Source organism: Typopeltis vanoorti, chromosome 6 (genome assembly GCF_054136105.1).
Source record: "Typopeltis vanoorti isolate ZY-2024b chromosome 6, IOZ_Tvanoo_1.0, whole genome shotgun sequence".
NCBI classification, from domain to species: Eukaryota; Metazoa; Arthropoda; class Arachnida; order Uropygi; family Thelyphonidae; genus Typopeltis; species Typopeltis vanoorti.
In genome coordinates, this window is record NC_143554.1 from 149,126,047 (window position 1) to 149,150,116 (window position 24,070).

At 34.7% G+C, this 24,070-nt stretch overlaps 1 protein-coding gene across 1 annotated transcript; it reads left to right on the top strand.

Annotated features, from left to right (window-relative positions):
* Positions 1–468: 468 nt before the first annotated feature.
* Positions 469–8,389, top strand: LOC150106082 (uncharacterized). The gene is made up of 3 exons (XM_090393828.1): positions 469–715; positions 5,601–5,833; positions 7,218–8,389. The coding sequence occupies exons 2-3, from the start codon at positions 5,607–5,609 to the stop codon at positions 8,353–8,355; spliced, it is 1,365 nt and encodes a 454-aa protein (XP_090249954.1). The 5' UTR covers positions 469–715; positions 5,601–5,606; the 3' UTR covers positions 8,356–8,389.
* Positions 8,390–24,070: the final 15,681 nt, after the last annotated feature.

Sequence of the window (24,070 nt, forward strand, 5' to 3'; positions counted from 1 at the left end):
ATTATTATTATTATTATTATTATTATTAATGCATATTTTTAACATTATATACTTGATATTCTATACATCATATTTGTAGTCAAAAGAAAATGTGATATTAATACTTCAGTGGTATATTTGTAAATATAATGTAGATGTGATGAGGATAATAAACTTTGGGAATGTCAAAAAATTATTAATATTAAAAGATTTATTGCTTTTTAATCCTTCATCTATTTTTTATTTCAGTGTAGTTTTATTACATATCTGGAATATCATAACTGGCGACAATCTGCTTGCAGAAGATATCTTATCAAGTTTCTGTATGGTCTAACACAAATCAATGTTTTCACAACAGCAATAGCCCCCCCCCCCCCCGCTCCGTTGCTAGTTTTTGATTTTTATATATATCAGTTACTCTCTGACGTGAGCACTTCGTATCGTATTTCTCAATTTTTTGAAGAGAACACCTTTCGGTTCACTTTTCACGTGATTTTTAGAGCATAGGTGCAGTTTAAGTAGATGATTACAATAAGTCGGACGAGTTGATCTGTGCTGTTTGATCATCTTATAAATTAGTGTCAAAAGTAATTATAAAGATCCGATTTCTTGTGTTAATTTTAATTTCTACATTTTTTTTTTGTTTTTGAGAATTACGAAATAAATGTGCTTACTTTAGTTTCAAAATTTTCTAGCACACGAACTTAATATCTGCTATCCACGTCGTTCATTTACGGTAAGTTTGGAATATTTTCTTAGTTGAAATTCATGTCACCTATCTTGTAGAATAAGTATTGCAAATCTAGTTCTTAGACCGAGGATATTCAATGAAGATTTTGTTTCGGTTCTGAAAAATACATCAAGTTGTCGGTTTAAATTGTTCACAAATAGTGAAACTAATAAACACACGAGGGAGCACAAATATAATTATACGTTCCAATTCGACTTGTCACAAAAAAGTGTTTAAGGTGAACCGGGGAATAACTGCTTATTTGTCATTTGGTTGTTTCATGTTTTGATGGCCATAAGAACAGAAGCAATACTGCTTTATTTAAATAGTTCTAGGGCTGAATCGGATTAGTTTGTAACTTATTTTTGAGTTCTAATTCTTTCTTAAAAAAATTCTAAAACATAATCATTATATGAAAACAGGATAGTAGACGATCGGCCAATCTGAATCTTGAAATAGGATATCAAATAACAGAGTTTACTTCTTGTGTGATTTTCTTTCTTTCTTTAGAAACTGAGGTTATAGAAAAATCAGGCCGGATGCATCTGAATTTTTCGAAGATATGCGTTTTGACGTCGTTTAATAAGACAAGGCATGTATGGATATTTTTGATCTTGAAAAACCTTCAGAAGAAAACGAATTTCGTGTTTCCGATCTTAGGGCAATGAAATGCTTTTATGGTGTTTGCACAGCAGCCACTGTTCTAATTTTATCTTTCTTTGTATGTATCCATTGTCAATGCTATTGAACGAGTAGAAAGATATTTCTGTTATAGAGTAGTCCTAATATTTAGAATTAAATCACGATTAATACATAATTTAGAGATTAGGGACAGTTTCATGTGGATACAAATGTGCATTATCAGGGGTAAATGAACTTAAATAAATCCGTTTTTGCCAGTTGTACTGCCTTACGAACATCAGAGTGCATCAAGAACCTGCCTTTTGTTCTTATGCACACAAGCTAACTGCATTGTCACATTCAAGTGACAGTGGAACAGTGTATCCTTCTACCAGTGCTGTGAATTATTTGTTTTCTTTTTAGTATTGTTACTCCCGAGATAGAAAAATAATCACCAATTTCAAAAAAATAATAAAAAATCACAGCAAAATCCCTCCCGTATACATGGAAAAAGTATTACATTTCTGTTTCTAGTCTGTGTTTTCCTACCGACTCTTTCTTAGGAAGAAAATAGGATAATATGAAGGTCTTCCTTTTCTTGTTTCAACTTGTCGTTCTTCAAAGTAGGCTGCACGGCATGATTGCTCGCTACATCAATAAAACCGTGCTATAAAACGAGAAACTCCGCATTTTAAGATAAATTGAAAATATTTCAATTGACACCTCAATCACCATGTTAAGATAATATCTTTGAAATTCATTCTGGAATCCATCAGAGACGAACACCACCTCACTTTGAATCTCGCAGTCCAATCGTGACTAAAGTTGACCGAAATGAAAAAATGTGAAAAATAAATTCATATTTATTTGCAGATATAACGATTCATGCATTGATAACGAAGCACACTATGAATGCTATTTAGTAGCCTAGTGCAACCTTGACGACAGCTTCGCAGTAGCTAGTATGTACACTGATGAATGAAACGTTATATAAAATTTTTATCCTGTGTTAATTAATTTAATTTATTAATAACAGTTAATTTTATGCAGTCATGATTTAATATCGCATATTTGTTTGCATTTCTCTCGACTGCAAATGGCCATGTGACGTATGTAAGTGTTTGTGTGCATACGTTTTGATAAATTTTTACTTTTTATAATAGATTTATGTATGCTATAGGCAGGAAATTATAAAATAGACTAGAATCTACACATACTATATTCACGACAGTATCTTTTTCTTAATTTTTTCGATACGAAGGACGTGACGGAAGCAACCCGAAGTCAAAAAAATATTAGATCTAATTATACCGTCGCAGGGGTTTCAGTTAAAGATTGACTGTTCCGCCTTCCGTTTACGACAGAGATTAAACTAAACTGGCCTCGGAAGACAAAGGTTACATGCAGAACTGCAATGCAGCGCGCGTGATATCGGTTGCTAGATAAGAAAGAGATAAGAAAGATACGCCAATATTTGGGAAGTACTGAAAATATATCAAGAATGCAATATCAGGATGGTCAGTGGAGTTAAAGGAATAAACAGGAAACGAATTAACCGGATTTGCAGTCAAATTAATCAAGAGATTCTTAAGAATACAGATGAGTGTGTGTGCAAAATTAAGCTCAATGTTGACGCTACGTTGGATGAATCAACTCAAGTGTATGAGGTGGTAGATATTGCAAAAAACTGAATATGAACTCGGTAATAGGGACTGATAGCATATCATCACACGAATTCTATCAATCATTTCCTCTGAATAGGTTGTACTTTTAAACCTCACTCTTAAAAGTGAATTTCAGAACAGAAAAAATTCCAAATAAAACGAATGTACGATAACCCCTTTCCACGAAAGTGATTCAGCTGTTTCTGCTGAACTGTTGTTTCTAATATCGGCTTATACGTATTCGGAGCGTTGGTAAACGTTTGGAAAGCATCTTTAGACCTCGCATACCAAACGAGATTGACTGTGAAACCAAAGTTATCAATAAACTACATATGGATTATCTTATGGAGGATCATTTTTGAGTAATTTGCTTAATATTTTTAATTTTAGTACGGTTCTGGCCTGCAGGAGTGATGCACAGACGATAGTATTTTTGGATTTCGCTGAGGCGTTTCACATGATACAGCAAGGACGACTCTTATATAAGCTGGAGGATACTGGACTGAATTATAAAGGATTAGCTTTGATAAGAAGATGACTCACCGACATATATCAAGAAATTAGTGTATGGGAAATATAAGTCTGCAAGATTTCAGTCTAGTCTTTGGTCCATCGTTATTTACTCCTTACATTAATGATGCTCGGTAAGATTTGACAATAGATATTTCTCTATTTGCTGATGTAAAGATAACCAGCATTATCACGAATGTAACTGAGATCCAGAACGTACAAAATTATTTGTATAGGCTGAAAATATATCCATGAGCAAATGACCATCACTTCAATCGTAGTAAAGGTAAAGAACTTTATTGTAAAGAGAGAACTAATGGCGTATTAAATAGACGCATTATGCGAGAAGAAATGATCACGTTAGGAATCTTGGCGCTTTAGTATAGTACTTAGGTAGTTAAAGTTTAGTAGAGGCTTTATAGCAAAGATTGAGAATGAAACTCAGAAGTCACTTGCAATGCAATGTTACGTTTAATATTCATTACAACTCAGATGATAATTGCAATGCGGAAAAGCACATTGAAATGCAAGTGGAAGAAAATCATGCATCTTGTTTACATAGCCTTTGTACGACATCATCCGGATACTCTATGCACATCTAGTTGTTCAGGCGATCCAAGTATAGTTGAGAAGGTACAAAGTAGAGTGTTAAATATGATATCTGAATATGAACACAGATTGAGATTTTGTGGATTATTAACGCTAAAAAAACAGGAGTGGGAGGGCGGCTTCATGTGATAGAAATGTTCATTCCGAAACGGTAACAGATGGAATTTTTCATTTTATTAGGCTGACAGAGGACATCTATGGAAGTTGGAAATGAATGCATTCAAGAAAGGGATGAGAGATGGATTTTTCTCTCATAGATTAGTGAGCGTTGGTGTGGATTACTTTAAGAGGCGGAAGTGCAAGTATCATTTATGAATTCGAGAAAATGTATGAGTGATGGTGTCAAAGGAAAGCACCTTCATTGATGAGTCCCACCTTTCCTGGAAATCTCTTCAAATCATAATAATAATAATATACCAATACGAAGCAGTTATTTAGGATTACTTTGAAATAAACTATGAGATCATTATATGTTAATTCCAGGCCCATATCTGGATAAAAATGGAGGTAAACACTGAGTTGTCATACCTTACCTTCTGATGAACAGCCCTCATATAGGATTTTCACATCACAGAAGAGATTCTAAACCACATTTATCCATCGAGACGATATCATCGATGTTGACTGAGTTACAACCTCTCTTTAAGTTAAAAAGTCATCATAGATATTTAGTTAGCACACTGTATAAAGTTTTATTTGTTACATAAAATACATTGCTGAATCCTTTATAACCCTGGCTGCAAACTGTATCAGAAGCTAAAAAATTATTGTCTGAACATTGGGTTGAATATTTATGACACTCCGGACATTGAAATTTGAATGATGTGCTATTTGAATTCAGTCTCCAGGATTAATTCCACGGGCTCACAGTGGAATTAATCCTGTTATTGAGGATTAATAACATCAAGTTTATGATATTGAGAAGTGGTAACAGCAATTTTTGCTTTTATTTGTAACGTTAAGCAAAAGTAAATTGCTGGGGGTATACCTTTATATGATGTTATATTAAATGAAACAAAATACACACTGTCGGTGGAAGATAAAACGATAATATGTAGAATTAGAAAATATAAATACGTTGTTTTAAAATGCAAGCAAGCCTTGTTACGAAATTCTTCACTTTTCAAGAAAATTCTCATTAAATTTATAAATAAACACTCATTTTAAAAACACGAATCTACAATTCATTGTCTGCAAATACTAAGTTACCAATATGTCTTGAAGAATGAATGGAATTTAAACCTCTAAATATAGAAACTGCGTGGTCGAAGGGGTGTTCTATTTTAGATTAATATCAAGGTAAAAGATCTGGAGATATACGTAAAACTCTGGCCATACCATTGCAAAGGATTGTATTTTAAAATCTTTAGCCTGAGTGGTCGTAATGCTGATTGAACTTTAATTAGAAATATGGATAAGATAAATTAAATTAAAATTTATGAAATATTATTACAACACTCCTTAATTGATTATATTTTTCCCTTCAGTTAGTCATGGAGACAGTGAAAGGAAGACTTCTGTCCTTGTTGAAAGATCCCCTCTATTCTGATGTGACATTCATAGTCGGTAAAGGCGAACGCAAAGCAATAGCAGAATCCCATAAGTTGTTGCTGGCAATTGCCAGTCCAGTGTTTGCTGCCATGTTTTACGGGCCTTTAAAAGAAGAGGGAGAGATTCAGATTACTGATGTCACTCCTGAGGCATTCCAGATTATGTTAACGTGAGTCATTTTCTGTTGTTTCTACCTACCTTGTAACCTTTTTAAAAATGAAAGAAGTAATACGTATATTAAATTTCTGAGTTACTGATGGAAACGTATACATATGCCTCTTGATATGTTTTTATGTCCATCGCAACCAACTAAACTCAGTGTCCGACCAGACATCCTTGTTTTGATGTATAATCTTGATCACCCGAAGAATGCACGAACACTTATCCTACAAATCGCCAATAGAAAAATCTGAGAAATTTTTCTAGCATATCATGAATTGGTACTGACCCTAATATCGTGCGGTGTGAAACACGCTTACTACCTGGTTGCCGCTGTCATTTAAATGCTTATTTAAAGAGACCGCCCAAGGTCTACTTCACTGGGGAAACTTCAACCGGAAAGACTGCCTCCCCCTATCTAAGATATGGGATACTCTTATTCTTATCAACATTATGTACATTTTTCTAATCATAATGCAATGTTTCGTCTGTAATTCATTTGCGTTGTTCTGTGTGTAACATTATCGGTTTTAATATTTTAAATAATCCAATGCTCACGTTCTACACGGTATCAAATTGCTTAGTGAATAATTGGCTATTAAATATATCATTCACTGTTTTCTAGATATCGTCGTGTTAATTTGTTAAATATTTAACAACTTAACATTATCAATATTTAACAATATTGTTCTGAAATATTGTTAATTAACAATACTTAACGAATAAAATATTTGACATTTGTTAAATATTAATTGTTGTTTTTACCGACCCAATTGTCGGTAAAAGGATAAAGATAAATGTGCACGTGTTCCAAATAGACAAACCATAATAATTACCGGAACAATTATGTGTACTTATTACAGTATAATCGGCTGCTCTATCTCTCGTCTGATTGGCAATACTTGCGATCATTTCAGATGTTAAGGTATCAGATAAACGTTTCGTCCTTTACCTGTCATACAGTACAATCAACAGGGTAAAATGATTGGGATTCACATAAACATAACTAATGCTGTACTACAGTAATTTTCATACGTTCTTTGCTAACTGCAGTATTTATTAATTTTCTAGAATGAGCAGGTAGGTAATCTTAGTGAAAGATGACCTTCCTGCCCATTTGTAATCTTATTGAAAGACGCTCTAACCGCTTTCGGTAGAAAAGATCAGGTGCTCTCGGTTTATTGAAAAGACTCGAACCTAGATGTTTCCAACCTCTAATATATCACAATATATCAAGGCTGGAAAAAAATAGATGGCACTATCGCTGCAATCTGAACTTGGAAACGTTTCAATCATCGTTCAGTAATTAGAACACTTAATCTCATTAGTATACATTACTGTACATTTGATATTTGCATTCTGATTTCTAATCCTTAAAAATTAATTATTTTCAGATATCTGTACACAGATGAAATTTCAATTCCGTCAATAGAAACAGCGATGGAAGTTTACTTTGTGGCCGAAAAATACCAAATTCCATTTCTTAAAAAGAAAAGCGAAGAATTCCTATTGGAACATACAACAGCCGAAGCAGGTCGTGTGTGTAAAGTTTACGAATTTGCCAAGCTGATGAGTCTCTCTAATCTGATATATAAATGTCTCGACATCATTGACATACACACGGAAACCATTCTTAAGTCATCGGATTTTTTGGAGTGCGAGAAAGACACGGTAGAGGATATAGTGCGCAGGTCAACACTGACGATTCACTCAGAATATTGTCTGTTCGAAGGAGTGCATAAGTGGGGTGTAAATTATCTCGCTAAAGCAAAAGAAGAAGAAGAAGAAGAAGAAGAAGAATCAGAGGAAGAAGCAGAGAAAGAAGAAGAAGAAGAAGAAGAAGAAGAAAAAAAAGCAAAAGAATGTTTAAGAAGCCTGCTGGATCCTCTTTTGAAACGGATATCGTTTTCTCTTATGTCATCGAAAGAACTCGTTGATATAACCGAAACAGGATTGTTCAGATTTGACGAGATTGGACCGCTCTTATGCCGAAGTATAAAGAGTAACACAACAGTAACATGTTTTAACTCCATTGTCTGGAATTGTAAGAGGAGATCATATTCACCCCATTTATGTTGTCAAGTTACAGTATTTGGTTTATATAAACGTTCGTCAATATCTGATGTTCCGAAAGACATAAATTGTCCTTTATCAACTGACAACAAGATCTCTTTCATGATAGAAATTGTAGAAAACTCAATGCTGCTAGTGGAGCCGTTTATAAATGTTCAGGTTGAAGATGAGGGTAAAACGTATTGCAATGAGAAATCTTGTATAAAGTTGCTCTCTTCTAATGAGGCCACGGAAACAGTGTATGAAAATGATCCTAATAAAATTAATCGCACGGCATTGTATGTGAAGCCAGGAGAAAAACTTCATGTGACTGCAATATTTAATCAGAAATTTAAGAAATGTACAGATGGATCCATTCCTGAAAAGAAACTTTATCATAGGTTCAATTGTAAGATTAGTGTACAACCAGAAAGTAAGTTCATAGCGAGATTTCTTAAATTGCTCCTCGTTGTGAAATAATATCTTCTGTTTATTCTGAATAAAGCCAATAAATTCATATTCACATTATCTTAAAATTGAAATTCCTTTGAAAATTTTGACGCATTTTTGTTTCTAAAATGAGTTGATGAATTGTATTTGCTTTTTATATAGTGGACGTCAAAACATACCATTTAGAAATGAACGTAGTTATTTAATTTCGAGTTGTTGCAGCTTAAACTACTTTTTGTGTCATAATTTTAGTCTTAATATCAGCCTAAACACCAGGTAATAAGTTTTATTAGAAATATTTAATATCCATGAGCATGGTGGGATTCGAAGAGAAAATCAAGAATGGATACACTAACAAGTCGTCCATCAACGCCAACATCATGCTAATATGATTACTGCCTGCTTGGTCTCCTCTCAACATTCCTAGTGCCATATTGCTAGCCACTTACAAAGGCTGCATTAGATCTGATTGTAATCGCTGACTGCAAGCCATGTTAGACACATTTCAAATTAGTTCCTCTCAGAAACAAAAATAGGGATTTATTCTCCCTGAATAAATTCCTATTCCTGTTTTGGAGAGATTTCTTTTTATTCTGGGTGCTATTAAAATCCATATTACGGGAATATCGACTCTAAAATTCACATAATATCAGAGCCATTACGTGCGTGCTAACTTTTTTTTTTTTGTAACGATATTTTTATATTTCGAAATGATAGAAGCTTAAGTAGTATTACAGTGAAAGTGTGTCCAGAATTAAACGATCCAACCAAGTCATTGAGGTTAAGTTTTGTGTGTCGTTCTCTTCTAAATGTCCAATAATGTGTCCAATATATTCCAATATCCCATAATTGCAATACAGTTAAAGGTTGCTACACGTTAATTTTAGTCATTCATTCATCCATTTTATTCATTTCAATTACCATCTTATGTGTTCCTTGGAAGATTTCGCATGTGCATTCGAGAATACGAACTTAAAGAAACACTTCTAATACAGTAAATGTATTGTTTCCTTTATTTTTATTCTTAAACTGATATTCCATTTTTTCTTCGTTCCATTCAAAATAAATAAATAACCACATTCTCGTGAATCAATTTTCATTAGTTTCTATAGACCGATTAAACCACTAGTACCCACTTACATTTTAAACGCTAACGTAAAGTCGTGCTTCCCCTGTTTTGTTTCGTTTGTCTCTGATTTTTGGAACAGCGTTTTTCACGAAGTGATATATCAATCATCCATTTATTTAATGAAAATATCAACTGCTTTCCTCCCCATCTCTGACCTGCATTCTACACACAACATTAATGTACTATAAATTTATATATAATCTCTCGTGTGTGTAATTGATATAAAACTTTGTACTCGCATTAAATGCACACCTGAAGAATACAGGAAGAAAGTGAACATCTGTACAAGAGTAAGTTATTAATCTCACGATGTTTTAGAAGTAGTCGTTTCTGTTAAAAAGAACAAGAACAATAAAAACCTGCTGTCTTTTACTTCCCAAGGGAAGACGCCGAAACTGATTTAGTACTGAACTTACAAGACTGATGGCAAGTCACTCTTCGTGCTTAACCATCTGTGATACCTGCCCCAAGATTATCATTGATCTTAACGCATTGTGAAGGAGAGTATGGCCACAATAGAGAAATAAAATCCCGAGTTTCTGGGAGGGGAAAACCTATTTGCCCCTGCCAGATATGGATGTGACAATCGACAGAAAAAATGCGGTGTTCGAAAAAAACATGTTTTTTTCTATTATAGAACATATTTTAGATGTGTTTTTTTGTATCTCTTAATATTGTCACACTGAACAGTTTTGGTATATTTTATTATAAAAAAACCTTCTCGACAAAGGATTGCTTATTGAATTGAAAGAAAAAATATACCATCACTTAAAGATATATTAGTGTTAGAAATATGGAACTAACAGAAGAATTAGCGAAATACGAAGTCAGGATAGTCGCTGTTGCTGATCCTAAGATGAGCAGAACAGTAACATTCTTCTAGACAATCGAAATATGAATTTTACAGTTGCAACAATCGGAGAAACAAAATAATAAAATTAAAAATGGAAAAAATTGGAAAGTGAAACGGACCTGTTACTAAACATTTCAGGATAAATTGCAGAATATATTTATTTATTAAAGGACGGATGGCATAAAGACAAAGTAAAAACTGATTCTCGTTAGAAATCTAAACAGCGGAGTAGCAAACGTGTCCGAAACAACATAAGAAGAATCAACGACAAAGAAATGGAATGGAACTAGCAGGTGAAACAAAACATGGATAACTATCAGGTTGACATAACAGATGTTATAAAAATAAAGAAGGCACAAACAGGTTAGCTTCCTGGAAACAATAAACCCAAGTTGTAATATTCAGGCAACAACGATCAGTTAAAAGGAGTAGTAGCTAGAGAATTCACATTAAATTCAATATTAATTTCTTCATTGGCAGTGCAATATCAAGCAGAGTGATGTCGGCAAATATCAGATTCAGTGTTTGGACAGAAGATTACGCAGGATTCATGCCAAACAGAGATTGTGAGCATTAGATTTTCACTTTAAGACAAATAGTTGAACCCTTGGGAATATACAAAGGATCTGTATTTCAGTTTTGTCTATCTCGAAACGGCATACGAGGAGGTGACCGGAGAAATGTTTTCCAAGAAACAATTTATATTCCTGATATAAATTATGAGGAAAACAAGGTTCTGGTAGGAACTACAAAATCTTATGTTTTCTGTAATTAACTATCAGAAGATGAAGTGATATAAGACAATGAAAATATTGAGAGATTTTTTCATTATTCTCCGTATTTGTGCTTAAGGGGATTTCTGTTATTGTGTTTTCGAAGCCTAAGAGCCCATTTATATTTCAATTTCCAAGAAATTATTTTCTTAATTCTCATATCTAAGATACAAAGTATAAGAAATCAGAAAACGATGCTATCTAATTTCGTACAAATAAATCGTCTAAAGAAAGAGGAATAATGATGTTAAAATTTACTTTTTTGAATTTATATTTTTAATGAACAAAGAACTTAAATTACTGATTAAATTAAGAGAGCGATAGTTGGGTAATTGTGGTTTTCCACTGAAAATAACATTCGGTTTTCTTTTTTTATATATATATCTGATCTATACACGCAATGCCTCTAGAACTATAGCACACTAGTGTCGTGTGTGGGCAAGAGAATTAGAATGAAAATTCTGTTCACATTTTGATTGAACAGCTGAGGGTTGTAATCTTTGGGGAAGGTAGAAGAGAGGACTCTCTTCCGAAAGATAGAAATAGACGGAATAAAAGAGGAGGCAGTGAAGATGGTTCGGTGATTTTTAAGTTGGACTGTAAAAGGATGTTGGTTAGCAGCGGCTCTTGATTTCATTATTTTGGAGAAGAGTGGAGGAATAAGAGTGGCAAATTCAGTAGAGCACTGTCCATGAAAGTATCTGTAGAAGAGGCAGAAACTGAACGTGTGAAGAGGGATTAAATTGGGTTTGTGAGAGAGGATCATTGTTTACCAGATTGCGCTCTTCTGGATAGAATCGAGCAATCCTAGAGAGGATTTTGGCATCGCCCCAAATATGGGAATAATATTTTATGGCTGGGTGAATTTGGGCTTTGTATAGAGTTAGCAGCTGTGAAGGTGTTAAGTAGTGTCTTGTGCAAAACAGTACACCAAGTGTTTTGGCGGTTGCGGAAGCTATATTTAAATATGATTGTGCCAAGAGAGTGAGTGAGAGAGAGAGATCGGAGGTGCAATCAGTCCAAGAAGAGAAATCTGATCATGTTTGGATATCTCAGTATTACTGAAGGTAAGGTGAAGAGATGCGAGCTCTTTCTTGTGAGAGATCAGACAGAACTGGGTTTTGGTGGCATTGAAGTTTATAAGGTTGTCCTTGACCAACTGTGATTTAACTAGGAGATCTAAATTCAGGTCATTGTTCATGGTTGATCTTGAGGATTTCAATACTTGAGTATTAGCAGTTTGTCGAAAGAAATGCAGGAATTGAGTGCACTGTCGTTGGCAAAGGAATGGATACGACTGGAAGTATATGAGAACAGGTCATTTATATATAAAAAGAGGAAGAGATTGGGTCAAAGAACAGAACCCTGGGGTACTCCTGAATTGTTCGGGAAGTCTCAGGACAGTAGGCCGTCCATCATGACACGTAGTGAACGACCAGTGAGAAAGTTGGGAATGCATTTGCAGAGTGGGGAAGGAAAATCATAGAATGGAGAGCGGTGACTAGGCTCCTGTGCCAAACCCGACCAAATGCGTCTGAAATGTCAGGGCAGCTAAGTGAGTTTCTCCACATTTCTCCATGGTTTGAGTAAAGAGGTGGGCGGTGAAAGCAAGAAGAGAAGCTGAAGATCGCGTGTGATGGAATCCATGCTGCTGACCCCTGAGTAGTTGGAATGTCTCTAGGTGGATCACTAGTTGGGTGTTGATGACCTTTCCCATAATTGAATTTTATCACCTTTTATAGGATGGGCTGAATGTGGACTTGTTCCCATGCTGTTGGGAAGATGCCAGATATATATTTTGAAGGGACGATATGTGTTAGTGGTCCTGATGGTATCCCACCTAGTGAGATACCATCAGGACCAGATGCCTTGTTAGAGTTTAGGTTATTCGGGATTTTAAGAATTTCTTTTAGTCAGAAGGATATGGAAAAAATGAATGGTGATGTTCTTTGTGCGGTGGAGGGAAATTTGTTCAGGCCATCAATGCTGAAAAGTAATGCATGTAAGTTGCCCATATCGTTTAGTGAGATGGTTGCAGTACCACCTGGATGTGAGAGCGGTGGAAACCTCAGTGAACAAAAGTTGCATACAATCGCTTTGGCAAGGAACCAGAAAGAGCCACTGCACTATAGGCAGTAAGAGTAGCTGGAGTTTCGGTCTTGAGCCGGTTATGGTTAGCAGAGATTTTTTTTTTTTTATAACAGTGGCATACGTTTTTGAGAACCAAGCCTTGGATGGTCGCTGAGAATTTGGAGTGGAATACGGGATGAAAGCCTTTATTCCTGTGAGGGTGATTTCTGTTATTTGGTCTGATCAGGTGTTTAGATCAGAAAAACTGAAGCAGTAGTTGGACCATGGGAAGGAGGAATAGAATTCGTGGAGGTCGTCCCAGTTGGCACCCTTGTAGTGCCAAACGACAGGAGGCTGTGAACTGGTAGGTGTAGGTTGTTCTGCAGCAAAAGAGACTTGTATGAGGTTCTGGTCTGAGTTTTAAAGAAGAAAATCGACAACCACAGTATACCTCGAAAGGGAGCTCGTTAGGAAGAGGTAAAGTGTTGTGGCAAATTGGATGGGGTTGTCTGGTATTTTGATGGAAAAATTGATCCCAGGTCGGTCATTGCTGATGGCGAACATCTCAGCATCCTTGATTGTTTGAAATCAATCAAGTGAAACTTATCCGAGCCACTGTATACACCTCAACTGCCCACACTACACATTACACAGCTCTTTCCACCACAACGTTAGAACTGTCCACAGCATGCATTGCAGTCAAGTCCCTTAGAAGGGTGACCTTCTAAGGGACTAAAAAGAGATAATTATAGGAAACAGATTACCTATGCTGCACTTCAGAAATGCAAATGAGTTCCATTTTCCGGACACATTGGAATGTTAAACACAACGAGACTATGGCAGTGATGAAAATATATCTGGATCAATAAATCATTATTATTATTCTATTAAAGCAGCAGTGCATAAACATATTTAGTAATTGTGAACTATTAACTCTAAACGGTTACTTTAATAATTATTATATATGAATTATGCTATTTTATCAACGGCAAATTCTGCAAATTATAATTATATGAATTATAGGCTAAACTAAGCCATTTGCAAGAAAATGCAGTACTATAGTCATAATTTGACATGGGCATATAATTTATTTCTGAGATCTAACTGATAAGCTTAGGCGTTGCTGGTTATTCATTACTTATTTTTTTCACGGTATTAACAACACCACAAACACTTTTATCAACAAGGATGTTTTATTAACACTAATATTTCGCTGATTTTCAAATCAGCATCATCAGAGCACAACACACATGTAAACGCGACAGTGAGTGAAACAATATAATTGCAGAAAGACTAAAGATCTAAAGTCCTATTTTTGGCGCCCTCTAACGAGAAAAAAAAAAGCAGCAGTTATCCAGGAGTTTTTCTTAGGATAACCGTCTCCCAAATTTTTGGCAAATTAATGCAACCATATTTGTTAAGGTTGGGAGAATTCTTCAAAGCCATTGCTGACTCAAAAAATAGTCTTTCAGATCTATAACGACTCCTAAATAGCACATTCGTTTTTCTCCATCTAATCCTGTGTGAAGGAGTGTCCAAAGCGTGGTCTGCCAGTCCCGACTTGCCATAGTAATAGTAGCGAATGTATCTTTCATGTTCTTCCAGGCGGATGTTCACTGATCTTCCTGTTTGCCCATAATAGGCCAAGTCACAGTCACATGGAACTTCATACACTCCTGGGTGTGCTAAAGGGTGAAGTTTATCCTTTGGTGAGCGGATCAGAGTTGCCAACTTGACATGAGGCTTGAAGGTGGTGCGAAGGCCATGTTTCACCAATACTTTGGCTATCTTTTCCGATGTACCTCTGATATAGGGAATAGAAATGGTCATGTTGTATTCTTGTGTATTAGGGGGGGGCAAAGTAATGGGCCTATGTAGTATTTTTTCTATTTTGTAGGGATTGTAGCCGTTGGCTAAGAACGTATGGCGCAGGTACTGGAGTTCAGTGGTCAGAGCTGTATCGTTAGAACAAATGGCTCTGGCTCTGTGTGTCAGTGTTTTTAAAATGCCGTACTGTTGGACTGGATGATGATGTGATTGTTTATGTAGGTATCTTCCTGTGTGTGTAGGCTTCCTGTAAATAGAAAAAGATAGTGATCCATCTGAAAGGCGGGTGACTAATGTGTCAAGAAATGGTAAACAGTTATTTGATTCTTTTTCTACTGTGAAGTGAATTTTGGGGTGTTGGCTGTTTAGGTAGGTGACAAAAGCATCCAAAGTGTCTTGCCCATGGGGCCAGATGGCAAACACATCATCTACATAGCGCAACCACACTAGTGGCTTGTATGTAGCTGTGGTAAGTACTTTGTTTTCAAAGTGTTCCATGTAAAAATTTGCTAACGGGGGGGAGAGGGGGGAACCCATAGCAGTACCATTAATCTGTTTGTAGAATTCCCCCCCCCCCATGTAAAGTAACCTGCATTCATGGTAAATTGAAATAATTCAAAAATATCTGGGGGAAATTTAGACTTGATTAATTCAAGAGTGTCTATAAGTGGTACATTGGTAAATAGGGAGGTGACATCGAAACTAACCATTATGTCTGAATTTTTTAGGATTAGATTTTTAACCAGTGTTTTGAAATGGATAGAATTTTTTACAAAAGTAGAGGAGTTGCCAGTAAGAGGGGCAAGCGACTTAGCTAAATGCCGGGCCAGTTTATATGTGGGACTATCTATGCTATCAACCATGGGGCGTAGGGGAACATTAGTTTTATGGATTTTTGGTAATCCATAAATGCGGGGTATTTTAACATGAATTGGTTTTACTTTTCTGATGATTTCTTTGGGCCATGATGTCACTTTTTTTAGTAATTCCTAAACTCGAAATTACGATGAAAGTAGAACGGGGTATCCACGTTCTTCCGCCAGCAATGGCCAACAATGTGCGACTAGACATAGCAAGTATTATAAACAAAGCTAAGCCTCCAAAAAGTAATATACCACATAAGCAAATAACTGCCCTAAAAAGTTATACAATAATAAAAATATTATTATTACAAAAGCCGATAAAGGAAATGCAACAGTTATCATGAATAAAGAAGAGTATAACAAAAAAATGCAAGATCTCATATGTGACAGTTCTACGTATCAAAGTATACATCGAGACCCTACAATGGCGCAAAAGAAAAAAGTCCGAAAATTACTAATAAAAAAAGTGACATCATGGCCCAAAGAAATCATCAGGAAAATAAAACCAATTCATGTTAAAACACCCCGCATTTATGGATTACCAAAAATCCATAAAACTAATGTTCCCCTACGCCCCATAGTTGATAGCATAGATAGTCCCACATATAAACTGGCCCGGCATTTAGCTAAGTCGCTTGCCCCTCTTACTGGCAACTCCTCTACTTTTGTAAAAAATTCTATCCATTTCAAAACACTGGTTAAAAATCTAATCCTAAAAAATTCAGACATAATGGTTAGTTTCGATGTCACCTCCCTATTTACCAATGTACCACTTATAGACACTCTTGAATTAATCAAGTCTAAATTTCCCCCAGATATTTTTGAATTATTTCAATTTACCATGAATGCAGGTTACTTTACATGGGGGGGGGGGAATTCTACAAACAGATTAATGGTACTGCTATGGGTTCCCCCCTCTCCCCCCCCGTTAGCAAATTTTTACATGGAACACTTTGAAAACAAAGTACTTACCACAGCTACATACAAGCCACTAGTGTGGTTGCGCTATGTAGATGATGTGTTTGCCATCTGGCCCCATGGACAAGACACTTTGGATGCTTTTGTCACCTACCTAAACAGCCAACACCCCAAAATTCACTTCACAGTAGAAAAAGAATCAAATAACTGTTTACCATTTCTTGACACATTAGTCACCCGCCTTTCAGATGGATCACTATCTTTTTCTATTTACAGGAAGCCTACACACACAGGAAGATACCTACATAAACAATCACATCATCATCCAGTCCAACAGTACGGCATTTTAAAAACACTGACACACAGAGCCAGAGCCATTTGTTCTAACGATACAGCTCTGACCACTGAACTCCAGTACCTGCGCCATACGTTCTTAGCCAACGGCTACAATCCCTACAAAATAGAAAAAATACTACATAGGCCCATTACTTTGCCCCCCCCCCCCTAATACACAAGAATACAACATGACCATTTCTATTCCCTATATCAGAGGTACATCGGAAAAGATAGCCAAAGTATTGGTGAAACATGGCCTTCGCACCACCTTCAAGCCTCATGTCAAGTTGGCAACTCTGATCCGCTCACCAAAGGATAAACTTCACCCTTTAGCACACCCAGGAGTGTATGAAGTTCCATGTGACTGTGACTTGGCCTATTATGGGCAAACAGGAAGATCAGTGAACATCCGCCTGGAAGAACATGAAAGATACATTCGCTACTATTACTATGGCAAGTCGGGACTGGCAGACCACGCTTTGGACACTCCTTCACACAGGATTAGATGGAGAAAAACGAATGTGCTATTTAGGAGTCGTTATAGATCTGAAAGACTATTTTTTGAGTCAGCAATGGCTTTGAAGAATTCTCCCAACCTTAACAAATATGGTTGCATTAATTTGCCAAAAATTTGGGAGACGGTTATCCTAAGAAAAACTCCTGGATAACTGCTGCTTTTTTTTTTCTCGTTAGAGGGCGCCAAAAATAGGACTTTAGATCTTTAGTCTTTCTGCAATTATATTGTTTCACTCACTGTCGCGTTTACATGTGTGTTGTGCTCTGATGATGCTGATTTGAAAATCAGCGAAATATTAGTGTTAATAAAACATCCTTGTTGATAAAAGTGTTTGTGGTGTTATTTCTGAGATATTAATAATAATAATACAATTTTAGATATTTATTCCCCTTCAAAGTATTTACATCTACAAAAAAAGTAGATAATCAAAATTAATATTGTAATATAAATGTTTTTATAATAAGTATAAATAATATACGTAAAAGAATAATAAGAAATTTTTGATAACAACCATAATATTAATCATATTGGTCTTTGAGAATAATTACATTTTTTTCTTAACACCAGGATAAATGTTTCACTGCTGAGTATCTTTTTTGTTAGAGTAAGTATAATTACTACATGTGATTGATTTTTTAATAATACTTTTATTGAAATCAAAAATATTTACATAATCCAATAATCGTCTTAAGCGAAAATCAGTGTATTATTTTATTATTTTACAAAGTACAACAAGCAGTATTGCAGATTATGGATCATTTTCCACATAAAATTTCTATAAGAAGACAACAAAAAATTCCGTATATATTTATTAAAATTATGCTCATATATTATGCGTTTCCAACACATATTGTTCTGATTTTTTAACAATAAAATTCTGACGAATTCTCCTTTTTTGTATAATGTATTAATAATAGTTATTGTAGTTGGTAGGTTAAAGTTGCGGTTGAATAAAATTACATTTTTACAATATCTATACCAACGGTGACCAAACTGCGGCTCGCGAGCCGCATGTGGCTCTTAAGTTTTATTGCCGCTCAACTAACAAATAAAAAATATTTATAATTTTTCCTAATTTTCTAGCAGACATGGGGCAAACACCTAATAAAGTTTTTCTGAATGATGATAATAATTTAAAAAAACTCGAGTCAAAGCCAAAAAAAAGGGAAAAAAACGATGTTTTTCTCTAAAAATCATCGATGTTTGTTTGCCATTCCTAATAAGCTGTATTTTGCTGCTCGATTGGTCAATGTTTTTGAGTGTCTTGATGAATTTTGTTGTTCGGTAATGTAGTTATATTTATATTACCTTGTCAGAAAATTTAAAAAGATACATTACTGAATTTCGTACTTCTTATATTAATAAAATTAATAATAATGATTTAAATATTAATATTTTATTTTTAAAATTTTATTATAGAATATTTTGCAGCATGACTCTTGAAAATAAACAGAAGTGGAAGTATATCTAAGAACATAGAAATTTTAAGGAAGAATGGAAAGATTAGTATGCTTTTATTGAGAAAAATGGTAAATGTTTTTGCCTCATCTGTAGTTCGACAGTGAGCAATTTCAAAATAGGAAATTTAAAATGTCATTGTGAAAAAGTTTTCGTCTCAATATCCAGAGAAATCTGAAATACAAATTTAAAGCTTAAATCGTTGAAATCTTCAGTTAATAACCAAATTAACTTCGTGACAAAATTCACTGAAGAATCTAAAACTGTAATAGAGGCTAGTTTTAAAATATCATGGAACATCGCACGTGCAAAACGGTCTTATATCGAAGGGAAATTTATTAAGCAAAACATTCTTGATACAATTGAGTCACTGGATCCTAATAATTCAAAACTTTTAAACTTAATTACCGACATTCCTACCTCACGACACGAAATTGAACGTCGCATTTCAAAAATAAACGTGGATTTATTATCAAAATTTGAAAACGATATTACATATTGTGTAGCATTTAGTTTGGCGCTTGACGAATCAACTGACATTACAAACCAACCACAATTAGCAATTTTTATTCGTTTCGTTCTTGAGGACTCAGTGACGCGAGAAGAATTATTAGATTAAATAGTATTAAAAGATAGTACTCGTGGCGTTGATATTAAGGAAGCTTTTGATGTTGCCTTTAAAAATGTTCCAAAAAGTAAATTAATAAGTGTGGCTACTGATGGAGGAGCAGCAATGGTGGGTAAGAATGTAGGATTAAATGTAAGAATTTGGATACATAAATAAATAAATAAATATATATATATATATATAATTTTTAATTGCAATTATATATATATATATATATATATATATATATATATATATATATATATATATATATATATATATATATATATAATTGCAATTAAAAATTACGAATTGAAAAGTCGAAATTAAATTATTCTAGTTTAAGACAACGTTGAGCGCCACCCAGCGATCGAAATATCGCTTCTGCATCACGCACAATGTGACTACATTGTGCGTGATGCAGAAGCGATAAGTGAGGGAAAAAAGCAGCGTTCCAAACTTCACCATGAGAGGCTCTGTATGATGTACCGAATGCTGACGTAGTTTATGTGTATGTGCAAGAATGAGAAAACCGAGAAAATTATAAATAACGCATCTTTATTCATTCTATTACGCATTCAGGGCTGTACTTTTTAATGTGTTGAAAAATGGCACAAACTGTTCCTAAAATGGCGCAATCTGCATCCTTTGCACGGAGTGTTCAGCGGCAGAAAGCATCTGCTAGGAACTGATCTTGCGCACATTTAGCGTTATGCTGTTTTCCACCGCTGACAAGTTATTAGAGTGATCCAGTAAAACCTGTCTATGAGAAATCCCCCAGAAACGAAGAGTCACAAAAGATCAGATCAGATGAACGAGACGGCCGTGCAGATGAAATCGCAAAGTTGATCACTCTGGCTTTCATGAAATGTTCTCGATAATCTCCTGTACGAATCGACCGATGTGTGGATGGTTCCCCATTCTGCACGAAAATGATTGAATCAGTGTACAGAGGCTGTTGTAGCTGTGGCACAATTTTTTTTTATCTTATCGCGATACCATTCAGCAATAACTAAGCATATCACAGAACCAGACAAGCGAATGTTCTCAAAGAAGAATGGTCCAATGATAAACAAAAAGCTATTCACTTCCGCCAAACAGTAAATTTAAGTGAATGCAAAGGAGTTTTTTGGATTGCATGCAGGTTATGTGTAGGTCATGCCCGCCAATTGTGGAATAGCCGCGTCCAAGACAACACGAACAAGGAATGTTTAATCGAATGTCGGTCGACTTTAAAAGTCCTCCAGGCGCAAGTCCTGTGTCAGCGTTATCTTGCATGGTTAGAAATACTGAATCTTCCTTAAAATTTTCCAGACACTTGCGTAAGGCATATCAATGTGACTTGATATAGCTCGTATCTAGAGCACGTTGGAGCCTTCATTGCAGAAACCAATGCTGTCATGTCCTGCTCAACAACGTCAGTAACAGTTTTATTCACTTGTTGTGAATTGACTAGTTTGTGACTTCTGCGACGTCTAACTCCAGACGATCCCGTTTTTCTTCGAAAATGCTAATCCTTCGTCTCCGATCACATGGAAAATGAGTGGAAAAAGCCCATGTCCATCTTTTTAAACCTTCTTTAGATCTGCTGAGTTCCGTGATATGCAAATTCCATGCGTTTGGTGTTTTTGTTTACATTGTCTCCTATGGTGAATTTTGGAACTATTCTTTTCCGATATCATCTCTCCATGATGTATTCCTGCAAAATTTCGCAGCATTGGGTCTCAAGGCCTTAAACAGGGATACTTTAATTTTGTGTGTGTGTATTTGTGTTCAGAGCTATTAGTTGGCTGTAACAAACACTCCAATTTTACAAATCAAGAGTAGAAATAATAATCTGAGAAAATAATTTAAAATGAAAAGACAATGGCTGAAGAATGTTTTGCATTTTTAAATTTAGAAATCTTAATGATATTCATGATGGGCGTTTTACTAATACTACTACTGTTATTATTACTAATCAAAGCATATTATTAGTAGTATTAATTATAATAATAAAATTACAAAATCCTATCATATCCGCATCTTCGTCACATCCTTTCTTCTCCTTCGGTAGTGAACTCAATCCACTCATCATTTCAATTATTTTAACATTTGGAATCATAAGCAAGTCCATCTCCATTCAAGTGCAATTTGCATGAAAGTTATCAATCAGCAGTTATTTGATAAACCATCTGCAATTTGGCTGATTATTTTATAATTTTGATTAATATTTTAACACTAGTTTTCTCATGGAGAAAATTGGAAATTATTCACATTTATTTCATGTTAAATTTTAAATTTCCATCTTAATTTTCTTTTACCACTTATAAAATGTCATTTAAAGCATCGCTAGCATAAAAGTTGCACTCGAGTTTTTATTATGTTTGAACGTTATACGTTTGTATTTGTTGATATTACTCTGATTGGATTAAAAAATAAAAAAGAGGTGGGATTTTGTTTCAGATCAATGGGTGTGGGGATTCAACAGGATTTAATTTGCTGTAAAAATCACCAGTTTCTTTGGAGAAATACAATCGTGCAGTGAAATCTTATACCGTAATACACAAGACAAGAAATCAATTCTTTCAAGGTGATTCTTTGTGCAGAAGTTAACTAATTATGCATACTGAATGGCAAAACAGAATAACATTGTATCCCATAATAAAACAAGACAAATACACTCATGAAATGATTCATATAAGTAAAACATTGCTGTAAACATATGATTTGCAATTGCAAACAGAAACCTATCAACCTCTGATACTGCATTCCCTTGCCATCATCAGCTACGAAGGTCACATTAGAATTGTAGATGCTTCAACAAAGTGTGGACATTTCTTTTTGTCCCCAGGGTTACGTGAAGTAGAAAGTAAATACTAAATTACAAAATACTTCCTCTAAAATATCACTAATTTTTACGTATGATTATTTACGTGGTATACTTTATGTTTTAATAAAAATATAATTATGATAATTCTGCAGTGAGAATAAGGAACTATTGATGCATGTGCTGCTATGTACCCCTGCTTCTTTTCTATTGTAAATAAATAACTCTAATTCATCTAATGCTTTTAAATTATTCAAAAGAGATTGGGCACTAGTTTTAGTTCTGAGTAAATTTTGTAAAACCGCAGGCGCATATTCTGTATCCTAAGTATTCACCTACAGATGAAACCAAGCCTCCAGATGATTATCATGCCTTCGGAGTGAAAGTATTGTTGACGGCTTCCATCATTTTGTGTTCACAAATGCACTAACTACTGTTAGTGAAATAATCTGAGTCTTAAGGTCAATTGTTTTCTGAGATTTCAAATCAAACTGTATCAAATTGAAATCTTTTTTTTCCAAGGGAAAAAAGATACATTGTCCACACTACATGAAAACAAATTCCATAAAAATATCTTGAATGATTTTATAGCCTGCGTTGAGAATCGAACCTACAGCAGTCTTTCTTCCTGTGGAAGAGCATTATACACACAAATAAAATGCTACAAAGTTACGGGGCACTTTCAGCTATGATTATATTAACTACGATGGGAATTCAAAATATTCCAAATATAAATAATGGAATCGGAATTCTGTCTTTCTTATCTCTGCATTGCAGTGATTTTAACTTAAAACACTAGCATTATCTTTAGTAGTATTAATGCCATCACTAGCCAGTTTTTGTGCAGTGAAATGTCTTACCGCTTACAACCATAGCTTGTAATTTCTTTAACTTCATGATGTCACCAAACCATATCATGAATGCTTGATGTCGGTTATATAGTATTACAGGGCATTCACATTATGAAATCTCGTATTAGTACTCTACCACATACAAATTGTTTTGAAAACCTATTGAATGAAAAAACACTTTGATATCTAATAAGACTAATTAGTATTAGTTATAATTGTTTGTTTATAAGACATTTTAATAACAGTAACGAAATTCTTCCTCTTAACGCGACAGCACTTCTGCTATGTTGATTAAGTGCAAAATGAAAACATTTCTGAGATATCTGAAGATCATCAGATTTTTGCTCCTGAAATAAGAAATCCATTACCAATAAATTCAACAATCAGTGGCAAAACAATTTGCATACATCGAAGAGCGTTATCTTCGATGTATGCAAATTGTTTTGCCACTGATAGAACATTTATAACTAATGATGACTACAACGAAATAAGAATGGACGAATTATGAAAAAGCAAATAATACTTAAAAATAGTAAATAATAAATAATTAGATGCAAAACAAAAAGTATTGACATCAGAAAAAGAGAATAACAATTGCATTGCAGTTGATATTTGAGTTGATGGTTCTGATTAGAATCTAGGGAGAGGGATTGTGTCCTCGTCACTAGTGTAACTAGTGTACCCTTGTGGTACATTGCTGGTGCTTCAGACAAAAGAAGCGATAGATATGTAAC